General features: G+C 44.3%; 1 protein-coding gene across 1 annotated transcript in view; it reads left to right on the forward strand.

The window, feature by feature from the left end:
* LOC130298176 (uncharacterized) overlaps positions 1 to 20,682 on the forward strand; it is a 69,824-nt gene that overhangs the window by 36,133 nt on the left and 13,009 nt on the right. The window contains exons 5-7 of the mRNA XM_056551087.1: positions 1,834 to 2,809; positions 3,185 to 4,358; positions 4,455 to 4,513. Of these exons, the coding sequence (XP_056407062.1) occupies positions 1,834 to 2,809; positions 3,185 to 4,358; positions 4,455 to 4,513 (2,209 nt within the window). The remainder of the gene's footprint in view (positions 1 to 1,833; positions 2,810 to 3,184; positions 4,359 to 4,454; positions 4,514 to 20,682) is intronic.

Consider the following 20,682-nt stretch of genomic DNA (forward strand, 5'->3'; position numbering starts at 1 on the left):
GATCCCGCAGTCAGTCGTGTGTGTATATATATATATGAGAACAGATCCCGCAGTCAGTCGTGTGTATATATATATATGAGAACAGATCCCGCAGTCAGTCGTGTGTTTGTGTATATATATGAGAACAGATCCCGCAGTCAGTCGTGTATATATATATATATGAGAACAGATCCAGCAGTCAGTTATGTATATATATATATATATATATATGAGAACAGATCCCGCAGTCAGTCGTGTGTGTATATATATATATGAGAACAGATCCAGCAGTCAGTCGTGTATATATATATGAGAACAGATCCCGCAGTCAGTCGTGTGTGTATATATATATATGAGAACAGATCCAGCAGTCAGTCATGTGTGTATATATATATATGAGAACAGATCCCGCAGTCAGTCGTGTGTGTATATATATATATGAGAACAGATCCAGCAGTCAGTTATGTATATATATATATATGAGCACAGATCCAGCTGTCAGTCGTGTGTATATATATGGAAAGGCCTGCGCAGCTGGCCTGTAATTGTGGGAGGAGCGGGATGACTATAAGAACCCACGGCTCTTCCCCTTCTATGACGCCGTGGGTTCTTCGCTCCGTCAGCTGACACGCATCAGCTGACCGGAAGTTGTCAGACGTCTTCCTCGTTCGGGTCCTCGCCGTTTGCGATCATCTAAACGTTCATCAAATCGTCTTTACACCGCAGACCAAACCAGTTAATTCGGTGGTGCCGCGGTTCAGTTGGTAGTTCCAGATATATTTCCTAGTTGGTGTTAGTCTCCCGCCACGCACGCAGTTGTTCATCAGGCAATTTGTATTATCTGCCAAGCTATCAGTTCCCGCCGGAATACTGCAACTACACTGTTTATAAGTCTCCGGCCGTCACGCTGCCCGTATCCTTTCTCAAAATCCGAAAAGTAGTTCACTGGGACATAAGGTCCAGTTAAGAGTCGCTTCTTCGGGTAAGAATTATTTTATTATCCAAGTAAGCACCTCATGAACCTGACACGTCTTCAGGTTGTGTTTACTTGCGTTGTCGGTGCACCTCTTTTACGTTATAGTCACGTTCTCAAAAAATTGATTTTCACGTTGTTCAGGGTTTTTTATGGTGTTTGTATTAACTTTCGCGCTTTCCTCTGGGTTCTCACTTATCTAGACGCAGTCACGCATTCTATTCTCGTCCAATACGTCGTCAGGTACCTTCCCTGTCTTGGTTAATAAGTTGTTTCGTCATTGCCCAAGTAATCACCTATAAACCCGTCACATTTTCGTGATTGCTTGCATGGTCGTTGCACTCCCCTTTTCGTATAGTCATGATAAAAAAAAAAAAAAAAAATGTACTTTATGTTGTTATAGGTTGATATGGTACTCGTGTAAGCGTTTCGCACTCGTCACCGGGCACATATTCGTCTAGGCCCGTTACGCATACGTTTCCCGTCTGACACTCCTTTGGTTGCTCCCCCTCTGTTCTGCTTAAGTGTCGTACGTCATTGTTCAAGTAATCACCTCATGAACCTAACACGTTTTTAGGTTGTGATTGCTTGCGTTGTCGCACCATTTCTTTTTCTGTGTAGTCTCCGTCCTTAAGATGCTCTTCATGGTGTTCTAGGTTGTTAAGGTACTCATATAACGTTTCGCACTTGCCACCGGGCACACACTTGTCTAGGTCCGGTCACGTATACGATCCCCATCCGACACGTTTTCGCTTACTCTCTCTCTGTCCCGGTATTTCACGATCGCCTTTGTTTAGATAAAGTGGTGTCTTGGTAGTTATCTCCTTAGTCATAGCTTGTTGCAGACAGGTTACTTAGCATCGGTTTGGATTATTTTCCAGGATGTCGCACGCGTCTGACATTGAGGATTCTGCTTCGGTTTTGGAGAATGCAGCCAGAGGTTCCGATCAAGCTAGTGTCCCTTCCCTGAGAACATGGACTATTCCAAAATTGACGGCTGAGCTAGTTAGAAGGGGCATCCCCTTCCCGGCTTCTGCCCGTAAAGCGGAATTATATAGGATCCTCACTGCAGACTCCGCCGGACACAGCAGTGAAGAAGTTTCCATGTCCACCATTCAAACTTCTCTTACTCAGTTACACGCCGCTATTAATAATCTAACCTCTGATGTCAGTGACATGCGAAGTAGGATGAATGCCATGGAGTCCAGAAATACTGCAGGCACTTCTACCCCGGTTCCACCTCCTACTGTGCCATCTTCTCATGCCAGTATTTCAGGTACGCCATCTGCTGTCCCCAACATTTCGCCAGCCCATTTTATTCCTGCCCATATTAGGAAAGAGATCTTGGAAGGCAAGGATGTTAATCTGGCATCTTTGCTTATAGCGACTCATGATCTAAACGAAAATAAGACCATAGCCTGCGGAGATGTCTCCGTAGTTCTTAAATCCAAAGATGCCAGATTAAATAAGAAGCTCACTTTGTCCGAGTTCATTATGGCGTTCAGCATTTTCCGGGACGTCATATGTTCGGCCAAACCAGACAGGAGGGAAGAATTAGATCAGTACCTCTACAAAATCACTGAATTAAGCCACAAATTTGGTGGGTATTCGTTCTACGAATACCATAAGTCTTTCTCGGCCAAAGCTGCTGCCGCCCTAAGCCAGTATAACTTCAGCGTTAATTGGGCTATGGTAGACACTGAATTATACTGCAACCACTTCTCAGGGCTTAAACTCCCAGGGTGCGCCTTTTGCCATTCTTCCTTTCACACCACAGACTGGTGTGCCTCAGTCACTTCACAAGCTCCTTCAGAAACACCCAGCACGTCTAGATCTGCCCAACCTAGAGGTCCTAAGGTATCCGGTCTTACAGATAAGCTAGGCAGAGCCATAGTCTTTTTAGGAAAATCACAAATATGCAACAACTTTAACTACACTTCCTGCACTTACAGCCAGTGCCGCCTACTGCATATCTGCTCAGTCTGTTTTAGGGCTCATCCCAAGACCACGTGCAGCCAAAAATCTGAGAAGTCCTGACTAGCGGTGGTGGATTCGGACCTCTTGGGCCATTTTCTGCGGGGTCACCCAGACCAGTCTTTCGCCAGACACCTAGTCGCTGGCTTCCAGCAGGGTTTCCATGTCGGTTTCGTGGCCCTGCCGCAGATGACCCATGAGTGCGTTAACCTAGCCTCCGCTACGTCAGACCCAGACTCAGTTTCTACCCTTATACAGGCTGAACTAGATAAGGGATTTATTATTGGCCCTTTTGTTGATTCACCCTTTGACATATATAGAGTCAGCCCTATAGGCTTAGCGACGGGCAAATTCAATAATAAAAAGCGATTAATTTATGATTTGTCTGCCCCCTATTCTTCTACAATCCCGAGTCTTAATGCACTTATTCCCGCCGAAGAATTTGCCCTTAAGTATTCTTCTGTTGACGAGGCCATAGCTATCATATTGAGCCTGGGGCGGGGAGCTTGGTTATCTAAGGCGGACATATCCGATGCCTTCAAGCTCCTCCCTATCATGCCTCAACAATGGCAATGGCATGGTCTTCGCTGGCAGAACCTGTACTATTTCGCCACCAAGCTAACCTTTGGTGCACGCAGCAGTCCATGGTTGTTTAACCGTTTTGCTTCAGCTCTCCACTGGATACTGGAAAGTCGGTTTGAGTGTAATCACGTCATTCATTATCTCGACGATTTTCTGTTAATCGAGTCTCCCAATGCCTCGCCAAGGGATCTGCAGGTTCTCCGAGCAGTCTTTGACACTCTTGGGGTCCCAGTGTCTCCCGCTAAAACTGAAGGTCCCTCCAGGGTCATTACATTTCTAGGTATTGAGCTCGATTCTCAGAAAATGGAAGCCAGACTTCCTGAAGCTAAACTCGTGAGGATTAGAACCGCCATACATAGGCTTAGGGAACGCCCCTACATTTCCAAGGTTGAGTTACAATCCATCCCGGGGATGTTAAATTTCGCTATGCGTATCATCCCCCAGGGACGCACTTTCATATCTCGCCTCTTGGCCTTATTACCGTTAGCCTCTGAGCAAAGTAGTCTAATACATCTAGATTGCCAAGCTTTAGCAGATCTAGCTATGTGGGAGTCGTTTTTGCACAATTGGAACGGCATTTCATTTTTTATCCCTAGCATTGGGAACGAATCGCCCATGGTTTTTTCCGACGCTGCCTCTTCAACGGGTTTCGCTGCTATCTGGGGCAATCATTGGTTCGCCGGCCCTTGGCCTCCCGAGATCACCCAGATTGATGGCTTCATAAGGAGTTCGGCAGCCTTTGAACTGTACCCGATAGTAGCCGCTGCTCAGTTGTGGGGTCCAGCTTGGAACAGGACCACTGTTCTTTTCGTGTCCGATAATGCCGCTACCGTAGATATTCTACTGAAGGGTAGGTCTAGATGCCCTATCATCATGAGTTTAGCTAGACGATTAGTTTGGCTATCCCTTCATCATACATTTACTTTTACATGTGCTCACATTGAAGGTATCCAGAATATTGCTGCAGATGCCTTATCTAGGAACAACCTCTCACATTTCTTTCAGGTGATGCCGGAAGCCGATTCCATAGGGGCGCAAGTTCCCCCGTTCCATTCACTAGTCATGAATTGAACCCGCATCTTCGGATAGCCAAACGTTTGGTCAGTGATTCCTTGTCTACAAATACACGTAAAATTTATGCTACGGCATGGAACTCATTCTCCAAATTCAGATCCGAGCATGCCGAGGGCGACAAGATTTCAGTTCCTTTCCTTTTAGCTTATATTGGGTTTTGCCATTCCACACTGCACTTATCACACAATACTATTAGGAGTTATCTAGCCGGTATCCAACACCATCTGTCCTTAACCAATACCTGTAGTTATTCTATATTCTCTTCCCGCCTGGTGAACTCCGCTCTGAAGGGCATCCTCAAGAAGGAAGTCCCTCGCAGCCCAGTCAGACAACCTATCACAGGCAACATGTTCAGGCAGTTGTCCGACCTGTTAGATTCCGCACCGTTGGGTTTCCATGATAGCCTCACATTAAAAGCAGCCATGTACCTTGCCTACTATGGGTTTCTCAGACCGGGCGAGTGTACTGCTCGGTCCGTTAACGCTCCCTTTCTTAAGGTCAGTCAGCTGTCTTATGTTTCTGATCGTTTCGAACTGTCCCTCACTCAGACCAAGACCTCGTCTCCGGGTCAATCCGTGACAGTCCGATTTTTCCCCACTGCGCACAAATGGTGTCCTGTCACGGTCCTCCGTGATTTGTTGAATGCCTGTGTTAACCCATCTGCTGATGACCCTTTGCTCCGTTTCAGATCCAATCCATTAACTACTTCTCAGTTCATCAAACATATACGCATTCTGGTCAGGTCACTGGGAGGAGACCCGACCTCATTATCCGGTCACTCCTTCCGTATTGGCGCAGCTACAGCCGCTTCTAAGCACGGGGTCCTAGCTCACGTAATCAAGAAATTAGGACGTTGGAAATCCGGATGCTACATGCAGTATATCCCTAACCCTCGCAAAGAAATGGCTAGCGCATTCCAGTCTCTTGTGTTGTAATCTGCAATAAACAAATGTTTGTTTAAATCTGGGTTTTGCCCTCTTTTCCTGGCATATTCTTCACGCCGCAGTTATGGCACACTTCAGACTGCTTAGTTGAGGATGATAGGTTATTGGTTACAGTTGGTTGTTAGGTTAGTATTAGGGTTTTACGCATTTCGGTCATGTAGCAACGACCACAAATGGAAAGGCCTGCGCAGCTGGCCTGTAATTGTGGGAGGAGCGGGATGACTATAAGAACCCACGGCTCTTCCCCTTCTATGACGCCGTGGGTTCTTCGCTCCCACCCGCCCCCCCTTCTTTTATTTCTTCACATTTACCACAGGGTATGCCCTCTTTTCCTGGCATATTCTTCACGCCGCAGTTATGGCACACTTCAGACTGCTTAGTTGAGGATGATAGGTTATTGGTTACAGTTGGTTGTTAGGTTAGTATTAGGGTTTTACGCATTTCGGTCATGTAGCAACGACCACAAATATATATATATATGAGAACAGATCCCGCAGTCAGTCGTGTATATATATATGAGAACAGATCCCGCAGTCAGTCGTGTGTATATATATATATATATGAGAACAGATCCAGCAGTCAGTCGTGTGTATATATATATATGAGAACAGATCCAGCAGTCAGTCATGTGTGTATATATATATATATATGAGAACAGATCCAGCGGTCAGTCGTGTGTGTATATATATATATATATATATGAGAACAGATCCAGCAGTCAGTCGTGTGTGTATATATATATATATATATGAGAACAGATCCCGCAGTCAGTGGTGTGTGTATATATATATATGAGAACAGATCCAGCAGTCAGTTATGTATATATATATATATGAGAACAGATCCCGCAGTCAGTCGTGTGTATATATATATATGAGAACAGATCCCGCAGTCAGTCATGTGTATATATATATATATATGAGAACAGATCCAGCAGTCAGTCGTGTGTGTATATATATATATATGAGAACAGATCCAGCAGTCAGTCGTGTATATATATATATATATATATATATGAGAACAGATCCCGCAGTCAGTCGTGTGTGTATATATATATATGAGAACAGATCCAGCAGTCAGTCGTGTATATATATATGAGAACAGATCCTGCAGTCAGTCATGTGTGTATATATATATATGAGAACAGATCCCGCAGTCAGTCATGTGTGTATATATATATATGAGAACAGATCCCGCAGTCAGTCGTGTGTATATATATATATGAGAACAGATCCCGCAGTCAGTCGTGTGTATATATATATATGAGAACAGATCCCGCAGTCAGTCATGTGTATATATATATATATATGAGAACAGATCCCGCAGTCAGTCGTGTGTATATATATATATATATATATATATATATATATATATATGAGAACAGATCCCGCAGTCAGTGGTGTGTGTATATATATATATGAGAACAGATCCCGCAGTCAGTGGTGTGTGTATATATATATATGAGAACAGATCCCGCAGTCAGTCGTGTATATATATATATATATATATATATATGAGAACAGATCCCGCAGTCAGTCATGTGTGTATATATATATATATATATATATATATATATATGAGAACAGATCCAGCAGTCAGTCGTGTGTGTATATATATATATATATGAGAACAGATCCAGCAGTCAGTCGTGTGTATATATATATGAGAACAGATCCCGCAGTCAGTCGTGTGTGTATATATATATATATGAGAACAGATCCCGCAGTCAGTCATGTGTGTATATATATATATATATGAGAACAGATCCCGCAGTCAGTCGTGTGTATATATATATATGAGAACAGATCCCGCAGTCAGTCGTGTGTATATATATATATATGAGAACAGATCCCGCAGTCAGTCGTGTGTATATATATATATATATATATATATATGAACAGATCCAGCAGTCAGTCGTGTGTATATATATATATGAGAACAGATCCCGCAGTCAGTCGTGTGTGTGTGTATATATATATATATATATATATATATATATATATATATATTCTGCTGATGTAGAAGCCAGATTGAATTTTTCTTCTTTCCACCTTCCACTTGTGCATGAAGATATAAAGCACAACACACCACGTAGGACAGTACATGCACTTTGATTCCGTCAATCCTCTTCGTCCCCTGAGGCCTCACCCTTTTGGTGCTAGTCCTTTTTTTGGCCTTCCTTCCCCCCTTGACTGAGGTGGGTGTAGTCAGTAGCACCTGGTATGGGCCGTCAAATCGGGGCTCCAGATGTCTCCTCACAAATCTTCTTATCACCACCCAGTCTCCAGGGTGCAGGGGGTGAGTTCCGGTTACTTCTTCAGGATCTGGTGAGGAAGAGAAAACTGTTCCATGCTAGTTAGTCAGTTGTATATGCAGCTGGACGACATAGTCAGGTAAGGACGGGGACTGTCCGTGTAGTTCTTGTGGAAAGAATAGACCTGTCAGTGGGGGTCTGCCAAACAAAATCTCAAATGGTGAAAGGCCATGTTTTCCCTTTGGGGTATGTCTCATTACAAAGAGGGCTGAAGGTGAGGCTTGTACCCACGTAAGATTTGTCTGCTCACAGATCTTAGCTATTTTGTTTTCTCAAATCCCCATTTGCTCTCTCTCCTTTGCCAGATGATTGTGGACGGTACGGAGTACGGAGATTAATCTGCAAACACTTGTCCTGTAAAGTGAGTCCCTCGGTCGGACTCTACTGTCTCACGTCGGCCATATCTACACACAATCTCACATATCAGCTTCTTTGCTGTCACCTTAGCAACAGGCCACGCCTCCACCCAAGAGGAGAACATGTCTACACACCCCAGAACATACTCATAGGAGGAGATTTATCAAAACCTGTGCAGAGGAAGAGTGGTCCAGTTGCCCATAGCAACCAATCAGATTGCTTCTTTCATTTTCCACAGGCCTCTTTAGAGGCCTGTGGAAAATGAAAGAAGCAATGTGATTGGTTGCTATGGGCACCTGCACCACTCTTCCTCTGCACAGGTTTTGATAAATCTCCCCCATAGACACCACATTTGGGCAGCTGGATGTGGTCTATTTGTAGTCTCTGGAATGGGTAGTCAGGTTTTACAAGATGTCATTTACCTGGATTGTACTTGGCACAGATCATGCACTTTTTACACCACTCAACTGTGAGAAACCTGGAGCAAACCACAATGTGTTGGTGATAGGAATCATTCCCCCTTTGGAAACATGGGAAGGGAGATGAGAGAAACTCGCCAAAATGGGATACAAGACTGGGGGTGCACACAATCGACCATCCCCATGTTTCCAAACATCATTGTCCGGTCTACAACCAGCCTCCCTCCACCTGCTCTCAGTTTGAGGTCCTGTTTGGTTTTGGAGGGTTTTTAAAGCATCCATTGTCACATTCTCTGTGGTTGTAGAAGCAGCTGGAGAAGCATTAGGCTAGGTTTCCACTTGTTTTTTTTTTTACAAAAACGCCAATAAAAACGTTTTGTGAAAAAACGCTGCGGCCAGATGTTCGCTGCAAGTCAATAGTAAACTGCAAAATGCCAAATCCACTTGCCGTTTTTCAGTTTGGCTTTTTTTTTTTTAATCCTTTTGGCGTTTTTGGGCTCCTTGGCAGTTTTTTAAAAACCACCTCTTGTCGAGCCTTTGGCGTTTTTTCGGGAAAATCTAGAAGTGAAAAACGGCAAGAAAAATGCCATGTGGGTTTTAAATTTGGCGTTTTTTCAGGCGTTTTTTATTCCTGTTTGGACTTGAGCGATCCAAAATAGTGATGGAGATACCTTTTTTATAAAAATTTAGTAGGGTACCATTAAATGTAATGTGCGTGTGTGTGTTTCACTTTTTATTTTCAGATTTTTTTTAGGTAGTACTACAACTCCCAGCATGGAACACACTGTTCCATGATAGGAGTAGTAGTTACCTGTACTAATTGACAGATCGCCGGGGTCCGTTGTGATCCTCCTGTATAATGTATAGATGCGGCGGCCGCTCTTCTATGGTCCCTGCACTGACGTATATATACACATATGAAAAATGGAAATGTCCAGCGCTTTAGAATGCTAAATTCTTCGACTTTATTAAGTCATAAAAGCATACAGCATAGGGACAAGAACGCCGACGCATTTCGGATCTGTGCGATCCTTAGTCATGGCCATGGCTAAGGATCGCACAGATCCAAAACGCGTCGGCGTTCTTGTCCCTATGCTGTATGCTTTTATGACTTAATAAAGCCGAAGAATTTTGCATCCTAAAGCGCTGGACATTTCCATTTTTCATTTGCTGTTCCCATTGGGCCAGGCGCGCTGCTGGCCGGTCCAAGCGCAAAGATTGGAGCTGTCGAGAGACTTCATGTATATATACTCATATTTCCCGCAGAGCTGTGATTGGTCAGATGGTTCCAGCCAATCACAACTCTGTGGGAAATAGGAATATGTGTATATATACGGTCGTGCAGGGGACCATAGAAGAGCAGCCGCCCACATCCATACATTATACCGGAGGATCACAGCGGGTGTCAGGAGGAGCGACGCTGCGATCTGTCTGTCAATGCAGATACTACAGCTCCCAGCAGAGTGTGCTCCATGTTGGGAGTAGTAGTACCTGCAGTAAGGGACAGATCCCAGCGGATGTCACTCCTCCTGACACCCGCTTCGATCCTCCTGAAGTGACTGTCGGGATCAGCTGTTCTCAAGGCTACAGAGCCGGGAGAACAGCTGACGCTGAGCCGTAGGTATACATGGTATATCTACTGCCCAGCAAGAACTTACAGTGAGCCTGCAATGTGTATACAGTATACACATTGCTGGCTCACTTAACCCCTTGCTGAGCTGTGCGCTAAGCCAGCCCGGCAAGGAAAGAGTTAACTTACACTGCTGGACAGTGTAGGTTAACCCTTTGGGCAGTATACACTATATACAGCTATCTACAGATAGCTGTATATAGTGTATACAGAAGATGGAGAAGTCCCCTTACCTCCGTCCAGTCCCCACGTGTAGCTCCGCCCCTAGTGATGACGTAATTAGGGGCGGAGCTACAGACGAGATCCAGGCTAGTAAGTCTGAAGCTCTGTTCACATTGTCCATTTTGGGAACAGACCCTTCTGCCAGTGTCTACCCAGACAGGGAGACTCCAGCTGTTGCTAAACTACAACTCCCAGCATGCCCAGACAGCCAAAGGCTGTCTGGGCATGCTGGGAGCTGTAGTTTTGCACCAATTGGAGGCTCACTGTTTAGGTAGACATTGCATTATGGGCGCTCTCCCCTGCAGAGAGTGCAAAAAATGTCCTAACCCATTTTTTTGTGTTTTTTTCTTTCTTCTCGTTTCATATCCGTGTATGCAGAGGATTACGACGGATTCGATGGATTACCACGGATGAACTGGATTTTTTATATTTTAATAAAATTGTTAACGAGGGCTGTGGGGGAGTGTTTTTTAAAATAAAATAATTTTTCCAATGTGTTGTGTTTTTGTTTTTTTTATAGAATTTTCAGGCTTAGCAGTGGAAGCCGGTCTTATTGACGGACTCCATTACTAAGCCAGGGCTTAGCGTTTGCCCCAAAAACAGCTAGCGCTAACCCCCAATTATTACCCCTGTATCCACCGCCACAGGGGTGCCAGGAAGAGCCGTTACCAACAGGCCCAGAGCGTCAAAGATGGCGCTCCTGGGCCTAGGCGGTAACAGGCTGGCATTATTTAGGCTGGGGAGGGCCAGTAACAATGGTCCTCACCCACCCTGGTAATGTCAGGCTGTTGCTGCTTTGTTGGTATCTGGCTGATACTGAATATGCAGAAAACCCTATGCTTTTTTTTTTCTCCCATAAATAAATGAAAAAAAAAAAAAAAACTGCATAGGGTTCCCCGTATTTTCATTCTCAGCACAATACCAACCAAACAGCAACAGCCTGACATTACCAGGGTGGGCGAGGACCATTGTTACTGGCCCTCCCCAGCCTAAATAACACCAGCCTGTTACCGCCTAGGCCCAGGAGAGCCATTTTTAATGCTCCAGGCATGTTGGTACCGGCTCTTCCCGGCACCCCTGTGGCGGTGGGTACCGGGGTAATAATTGGGGGTTAGCGTCAGGGGTTTTTGGGGCTAAGCCCCGGCTTAGTAATGGATTCCGTCTATTAGACAGCCTTTGGCTGTCTGGGCATGCTGGGAGTTGTAGTTTAGTAACAGTTGGAGTCTCCCTATCTGGGAAGACACTGCCAGAAGGGTCTGTTCACATTATACAAAAAGGACAATGTGAACAGAGGCTTACTAGTCTAACTCCCGTCTGTAGCACTGCCCCCTAATGATGTCATCAATAGGGCGGAGCTACACAAACCCGACGGGGACAGGGAGCGAGGAGGGTAAGTGGATCTCCTGTTCTGTATACACTATATACAGCTATCTGTAGATAGCTGTATATTCTGTATTCCGCACAAAGGGACTATAGGAGTAGGGAGTCAGTCTGGTGACAGGATTCCCGGCTCCTGTATAGTATATACGGGTACACTATGCCCCCCTGTATACTATACGGCGGGGGAGGTGAGTAGTGACGTTATACATCCTTCCTCATCTCTTTACACTCAGCATCCGACCCATAGAGTAGTACCCAGAAGACAGTGAAAAAACTGCAACAGGGTACAAATTTGGCTGTTTCCACACACCAGGAAAAACACCAGAAAAATTGCCAAAACTAAAGAAAAACCTGCTGCAGTTTTTCTGGCGTTTTTTTTAGGTGTACAAAAAGAACCAAGTGGAAACCTAGCCTCACATCTAGAATGATAAACGCCGGCCAATGTATCCATAAGTTACACTGAAAAACTAAATATTTAATCTTTGAGACACTTAAATAAAAATGTTCATAATAATTTGGAACAGGGTGTATATATATATATATACATTAGGGTACAATATTCTAGTACTTGGTTGAGTATTTTTTGGGAACACTCATACTTTTTCAATATTAGTTTATTACTCTTTCTTGTGACTCTGACTGCAATGGTCGTAGTATTTGTACGATTTGACAAGTTGGAAGGTTACTTTCCAGTGTGAGCTCTTTGGTGTATAAGAAGAGTTGCTTTCCGAGTAAAACATTTCCCACATTCTGAACATGAATATGGCTTCTCCCCTGTGTGAGTTTTCTGATGTTTAACAAGATCCGATTTCCAGGTAAAGCATTTTCCACATTCTGAACACGGAAATGGCTTCTCTCCTGTGTGAGTTCTCTGATGTTCAGCAAGATGATAATTTTGAGTAAAACATTTGCCACATTCTGAACATGAATACGGCTTCACCCCTGTGTGAATTTTCTGATGTTTAACAATATCCGATTTCCGAGTAAAGCATTTTCCACATTCTGGACACGGAAATGGCTTCTCCCCTGTGTGAGTTCTCTGATGTTTAACAAGATCTGATTTCCAAGTAAAGCATTTTCCACATTCTGAACATGGAATTGGCTTCTCTCCTGTGTGATTTTTTTGATGCTGAACAAGATGTGATTTGCAAGCAAAAGATTTCTCACATTCTGAACATGAAAATGGCTTTTCTCCTGTGTGAGTTCTCTGATGTACAACAACATGTGATTGCTGAGTAAAACATTTACCACATGCTAAACATGAAAAGGGCTTCTCTCCTGTGTGAATTTTCTTATGTTTAACAAGATTTGATTTATGGGTAAAACACTTTCCACATTCTGGACATGAAAATGGTTTCTCCCCTGTGTGATTTCTCTTATGTCTAACAAGATTAGATTTTTGGGTAAAACACTTTCCACATTCTGAACATGAATATTGCTTGCTCCTTGCACAATCTCTTTGATGTCCAACACCCCTTCTGTGACCTTTCTGTGATGACTGAGAAGACAGGACCTGTATATAAGGATGAGATGACAGATCTTGGCTGTGAAGGGCTGAGGGTGTATCTGGGATAATGGAATGTTCTTCATATGTATCTTGTGTGATATCATCATCTGCTTTATAATCTGAAGATATAAGATTCTCCTCTGATCTCCTGCTACAAGAATCTGCAGAGAATAACACACATTTTATTATTTACACTTCCCCCCCCCCCCCCCCCCGGTCACTATATACAATGTATCCAGAAAGTCTTCACCCCCGGTCACAATATACAATGTATCCAGAAAGTCTCCCCCCCCCCCCCCGGTCACTATATACAATGTATCTAAACCTGTGGTCAGTAAAGATACACGCACGATGTAAAATCATCGGCAACAAAAGTGGAATCAAAAATAACGGGGGACATAGTAAAAACTTGTTGCGCCACGAAATTTTGTGGAAATAAAAACATCACACTACATCACAAACACCAAAAAGAACAAAAGTTGACACGTTGCGCTGTAATTTTTGAAGTGATGGATTTGCGGGGATTCAGTCTCGATTACAGGACATCGCACTCGTGTTTACAGGAAAATTAGGAGGCGGAAATTGTTGTTTTTGCATTATAAGGGGTTCGGGGTATTGTTTAATCTCTAATATTCTCAATGTTTTGAGGTAATAAACACCCGACCCTTAAAGGGGTACTCAGGTGAAAAACTTTTTTATTATATCAACTGGTGCCAGAAAGTTAAACAGATTTGTAAATTACTTAAATAAAAAAAATCGTAATCCTTCCAGTACTTATTAGCTGCTGAATACTACAGAGGAAATTCTTTTCTTTTTGGAACACAAAGCTCTCTGCTGACATCACGACCACAGTTCTCTCTGCTGACATCTCTGTCCATTTTAAGAACTGTCCAGTGTAGGAGAAAATCCCCATAGAAAACATATCCTGCTCTGGACAGTTCCTAAAATGAACAGAGGTGTCAGCAGAGAGCACTGTGGTCGTGATGTCAGCAGAGAGCACTGTGTTCCAAAAAGAAAAGAATTTCCTCTGTAGTATTCAGCAGCTAATAAGTACTGGAAGAGTTTTTAATAGAAATTATTTACAAATCTGTATAACTTTCTGGTACCAGTTGATTTAAAAAAAAAAAAAAAGTTTTCCACCGGAGTACCCCTTTAACTCGTTCACGACCGAAAACATACGTTTACATCATGGGTCGGGTGAGGAAGTATGGGCAGAGCTAGAGATCTGAGGGTAAAGACCGACATGGAAGACCAATCCGGTGCTGGTTTTCATTTAACCTTTTGAATGCTGCATTCACTAATGGCTGCAGGATTTAAACTGTTTTGCTGGGCATTTCTGATGTTTAGAGGCCCAATCACCCTCCCCCCCACCCTAGTACTTCGTGCACCGGGCCGAGACTCTTCTCTGCATTTAGTAGGTAATACTCACCAGAGAGGTTACTTGTAGGAATGTCCTCCTTATACTGCTCATCACCGCTCACTTCTGTCTCTTCTTCTTCCTTTACGTCTATAACATTTTCTTTCCCTGTAGGAATCTCCTCCTTATACTGCTCATCACCGCTCACATCTGTCTCTTCTTCTTCCTTTACGTCTGTAGCATTTTCTTTACCTGTAGTAATGTCCTCCTTATACTGCTCATCACCGCTCACATCTGTCTCTTCTTCTTCCTTTACGTCTGTAGCATTTTCTTTCCCTGTAGGAATGTCCTCCTTATACTGCTCATCACCGCTCACATCTGTCTCTTTTTCTTCCTTTACGTCTGTAGCATTTTCTTTCCCTGTAGGAATGTCCTCCTTATACTGCTCATCACCGCTCACATCTGTCTCTTCTTCTTCCTTTACGTCTATAACATTTTCTTTCCCTGTAGGAATCTCCTCCTTATACTGCTCATCACCGCTCACATCTGTCTCTTCTTCTTCCTTTACGTCTGTAGCATTTTCTTTCCCTGTAGGAATGTCCTCCTTATACTGCTCATCACCGCTCACATCTGACTCTGGAACATTAATATTGTTCGGATCTTCACCCTAATTCATAAGATTTGGAAGAAATATAGTAAAAGTCATCAGACAGTAGGAGAAGTCACGTGGGATGTTATAGATGAGCAGGAGATGAGGAGTCATGGAGGGTGAGGGGACTGACCACAAGAGCTTCACAGCCCTTCTACAGATCATAGGGAATATCTCCATCTACCTGATCATCCTGTGGAAGAAGAGGACGGGGACACCTCTCTGGTGCTGTTCTCTTACTGGATCTGACTGTAGGGAACACATACAGAGACTGAATTCATTCTTTACATACAAATAATGAGAGGACGTGTGTATATAGTCATGTCTATTACCTGGTGATGTGAGGGGCTGCTGATCCTCCATCATCACCTGATCCTTGTACTGATCCTTGTGTCCTTCTACATACTCCCACTCCTCCATGGAGAAATAGACCGCCACGTCCTGACACCTTATAGGAACCTGACACATAATGATACAGTCATCACCCCGACCCCTCCAGTGGTGTTACTGTATAATGTCCCAGCATTCCCAGCAGTGTCACCTCTCCAGTCATCACCAGACCCCTCCATTACTGTATAATGTCCCAGCATTCCCAGCAGTGTCACCTCTCCAGTCATCACCAGACCCCTCCATTACTGTATAATGTCCCAGCAGGGTCACCTCTCCAGTCATCACCAGACCCCTCCATTACTGTATAATGTCCCAGCAGGGTCACCTCTCCAGTCATCACCAGACCCCTCCATTACTGTATAATGTCCCAGCAGTGTCACCTCTCCAGTCATCACCAGACCCCTCCATTACTGTATAATGTCCCAGCAGTGTCACCTTTCCAGTCATCACCAGACCTCTCCATTACTGTATAATGTCCCAGCAGTGTCACCTCTCCAGTCATCACCAGACCCCCTCCATTACTGTATAATGTCCCAGCAGTGTCACCTCTCCAGTCATCACCAGACCCCTCCATTACTGTATAATGTCCCAGCACTGTCACCTCCCCAGTCATCACCAGACCCCTCCATTACTGTATAATGTCCCAGCAGTGTCACCTCTCCAGTCATCACCAGACCCCTCCATTACTGTATAATGTCCCAGCAGTGTCACCTCTCCAGGCATCACCAGACCCCTCCATTACTGTATAATGTCCCAGCAGTGTCACCTCTCCAGTCATCACCAGACCCCTCCATTACTGTATAATGTCCCAGCATTCCCAGCAGTGTCACCTCTCCAGTCATCACCAGACCCCTCCATTACTGTATAATGTTCCAGCAGTGTCACCTCTCCAGTCATCACCAGACCCCTCCATTACTGTATAATGTCCCAGCACTGTCACCTCCCCAGTCATCACCAGACCCCTCCATTACTGTATAATGTCCCAGCAGTGTCACCTCTCCAGTCATCACCAGACCCCTCCATTACTGTATAATGTCCCAGCATTCCCAGCAGTGTCACCTCTCCAGTCATCACCAGACCCCTCCATTACTGTATAATGTCCCAGCAGGGTCACCTCTCCAGTCATCACCAGACCCCTCCATTACTGTATAATGTCCCAGCATTCCCAGCAGTGTCACCTCTCCAGTCATCACCAGACCCCTCCATTACTGTATAATGTCCCAGCAGTGTCACCTCTCCAGTCATCACCAGACCCCTCCATTATTATATAATGTCCCAGCAGGGTCACCTCTCCAGTCATCACCAGACCCCTCCATTACTGTATAATGTCCCAGCAGTGTCACCTCTCCAGTCATCACCAGACCCCTCCATTACTGTATAATGTCCCAGCAGTGTCACCTCTCCAGTCATCACCAGACCCCTCCATTACTGTATAATGTCCCAGCATTCCCAGCAGTGTCACCTCTCCAGTCATCACCAGACCCCTCCATTACTGTATAATGTCCCAGCAGTGTCACCTCTCCAGTCATCACCAGACCCCTCCATTACTGTATAATGTCTCAGCAGTGTCACCTCTCCAGTCATCACCAGACCCCTCCATTACTGTATAATGTCCCAGCAGTGTCACCTCTCCAGTCATCACCAGACCCCTCCATTACTATATAATGTCCCAGCATTCCCAGCAGGGTCACCTCTCCAGTCATCACCAGACCCCTCCATTACTGTATAATGTCCCAGCAGTGTCACCTCTCCAGTCATCACCAGACCCTCCATTACTGTATAATGTCCCAGCAGGGTCACCTCTCCAGTCATCACCAGACCCCTCCATTACTGTATAATGTCCCAGCAGTGTCACCTCTCTAATCATCACCAGACCCCTCCATTATTGTAGAATGTCCCAGCAGTGTCACCTCTCCAGTCATCACCAGACCCCTCCATTACTGTATAATGTCCCAGCAGTGTCACCTCTCCAGTCATCACCAGACCCCTCCATTACTGTATAATGTCCCAGCAGTGTCACCTCTCCAGTCATCACCAGACCCCTCCATTACTGTATAATGTCCCAGCAGTGTCACCTCTCCAGTCATCACCAGACCCCTCCATTACTGTATAATGTCCCAGCAGTGTCACCTCTCCAGTCATCACCAGATCCCTCCATTACTGTATAATGTCCCAGCAGTGTCACCTCTCCAGTCATCACCAGACCCTTCCATTACTGTATAATGTCCCAGCATTCCCAGCAGTGTCACATCTCCAGTCATCACCAGACCCCTCCATTACTGTATAATGTCCCAGCAGTGTCACCTCTCCAGTCATCACCAGACCCCTACATTACTGTATAATGTCCCAGCAGTCACCTCTCCAGTCATCACCAGACCCCTCCATTACTGTATAATGTCCCAGCATTCCCAGCAGTATCACCTCTCCAGTCATCACCAGACCCCTACATTACTGTATAATGTCCCAGCAGGGTCACCTCTCCAGTCATCACCAGACCCCTCCATTACTGTATAATGTCCCAGCATTCCCAGCAGTGTCACCTCTCCAGTCATCACCAGACCCCTCCATTACTGTATAATGTCCCAGCAGTGTCACCTCTCCAGTCATCACCAGACCCCTCCATTACTGTATAATGTCCCAGCAGTGTCACCTCTCCAGTCATCACCAGACCCCTCCATTACTGTATAATGTCCCAGCAGGGTCACCTCTCCAGTCAGCAGCTCCATCATCTTGTTGATAAGTTCTAGGATCTTCTGTTCATCCATTTCCTCATGTATCAGGGAGTGAGTTGGGGGCCCCGGGATTGGGCTCAGGGTTCTTCCCCATCCTTCACATACAGGGGCCCAACAGCGTCCACTAGAGGACTTCTTCACTACTGTGTAATCCTGTGTATGGAGAGACACATTAATATCACTACATACATTCCCAGAATCCCTCACCTCTCCAGTCATATCCATCTGTTATTCCATAGATAAGAATGAGGTCATGTGGCATCACTCCCAGAATCCCTCACCTCTCCAGTCATATCCATCTGTTATTACATAGATAAGAATGAGGTCATGTGACATCACTCCCAGAATCCCTCACCTCTCCAGTCATATCCATCTGTTATTACATAGATAAGAATGAGGTCATGTGACATCACTCCCAGAACCCCTCACCTCTCCAGTCATATCCATCTGTTATTACATAGATAAGAATGAGGTCATGTGACATCACTCCCAGAATCCCTCACCTCTCCAGTCATATCCATCTGTTATTACATAGATAAGAATGAGGTCATGTGACATCACTCCCAGAATCCCTCACCTTTCCAGTCATATCCATCTGTTATTACATAGATAAGAATGTGGTCATGTGACATCACTCCCAGAATCCCTCATCTCTCCAGTCATATCCTTCTGTTATTACATAGATAAGAATGAGAAACTCAGGAGAAAATAAAGATAATTGGTTTTCTCAATCCATAAAATGATAAAGGTATCCCTTGGTGAAAGTAAATATTATATAAAAAAAGTGAAAAATCACCAATAGGGTTTAGATATCAAATCTTAATTTATTTCACTGATAAAATCGTTATCAAAAAGTGTTAACTAATAATGGGAGGGGGGTGAGGGTACAGGTGAATGCCTACACTCAGATCCCTACCTATTCTAGGGGGGGGTTCCTAAACTAAGTGTGGATAGGAATGGGGAACATAGAGACAATATATACAGATAAGTTAGCCTCTTCTACCAACGCGTTTCGCCTAATGTGGAAACATAGGCTCATCAGGGGACAAGAGGGTAACAAATATATACAACGATGACAAGGTATTAGTACATTGAAACATAGATGAGTTAACACTTAGGTACTAAACGATTGACATAGAACAGATACAATCTGATAAGTAAAAGAAGATAGGAATTGGTCACAGTGGTCAGGGACAGTCAAACTTGGGTATATGTTGTCAGTGTCTAATTGTCAAAATATAGATGCATAGAGACATTTAGAAATGGGATATCAGATACAGTACAGTATTAGACCTAAATGATATATAATGGTGTCCTATACAGGTTAAGGTATTAATAAAGAGATAATCTTCAGAGTATTTAGATTCACTCCATGTAAAATTTCATACTGCAAAAAACAAATTAGAGGACATGAGACATCCAATCTCAAAGAATATTTATAAAGATTCCAAATCGTATAGCAATTTATCTTACCACAGGTGTGAATATGTGGTAGACGCCATAGTCAATAGAAAATGATGATAAATCAAGAAGGTACCGTTAGGTCTAGACAAAAAAGATAAAAGCAAAAAATTGTAGTGTCCAACCACAGTACAAAACCAAATAAATAGAAAACAAAGGACCCATCACATACCCTGATGTGACAACCTGTACATGTATGATATCCCATATAAACCAGATTCAATTGGTTCCAAATCTAAGTTGATAACTGTGAACCCAAAAAAAAACATCAATTGAAATTATCCATGTGCTTATAGTATGAGTATATACTGATAAAGTAATAAGATACAAAGTAAGCCAGTTGTACTGACCTGTCCACAGCCACTAAATAGAGTCAGCGTGTACATAGACAAGATAAGGCCATTTAGCCCGAGATAAATCCCAGGTAGCTAGAGAGAGAAAATATGCAGCCAGATCAAAAAGAGGGAAACTGAATGAACAGTCTATAAGTAAGATGCATAAAATAACTCCTTGAGTACCTTGTTAGATGAAGATATGATGTCTGCTACCGGAGGTGGTGAGCGCCAGCACGCCGCTGGATATCGGAGCTCACCCGGCGTTTAAATAGAGCTCCCGGGCGTCTTTGATGATGCTGCTTCCGGTGTATGGAACGCAGCAAAGACGTCACATCCGGCGAATTGACCCGCACAGAAGGCGGAACTAATCGCGGCGCCACACAGTTCGTGTGGAGCGCAACCG

This window comes from Hyla sarda (assembly GCF_029499605.1).
Source record: "Hyla sarda isolate aHylSar1 chromosome 1 unlocalized genomic scaffold, aHylSar1.hap1 SUPER_1_unloc_3, whole genome shotgun sequence".
NCBI lineage: Eukaryota > Metazoa > Chordata > Amphibia > Anura > Hylidae > Hyla > Hyla sarda.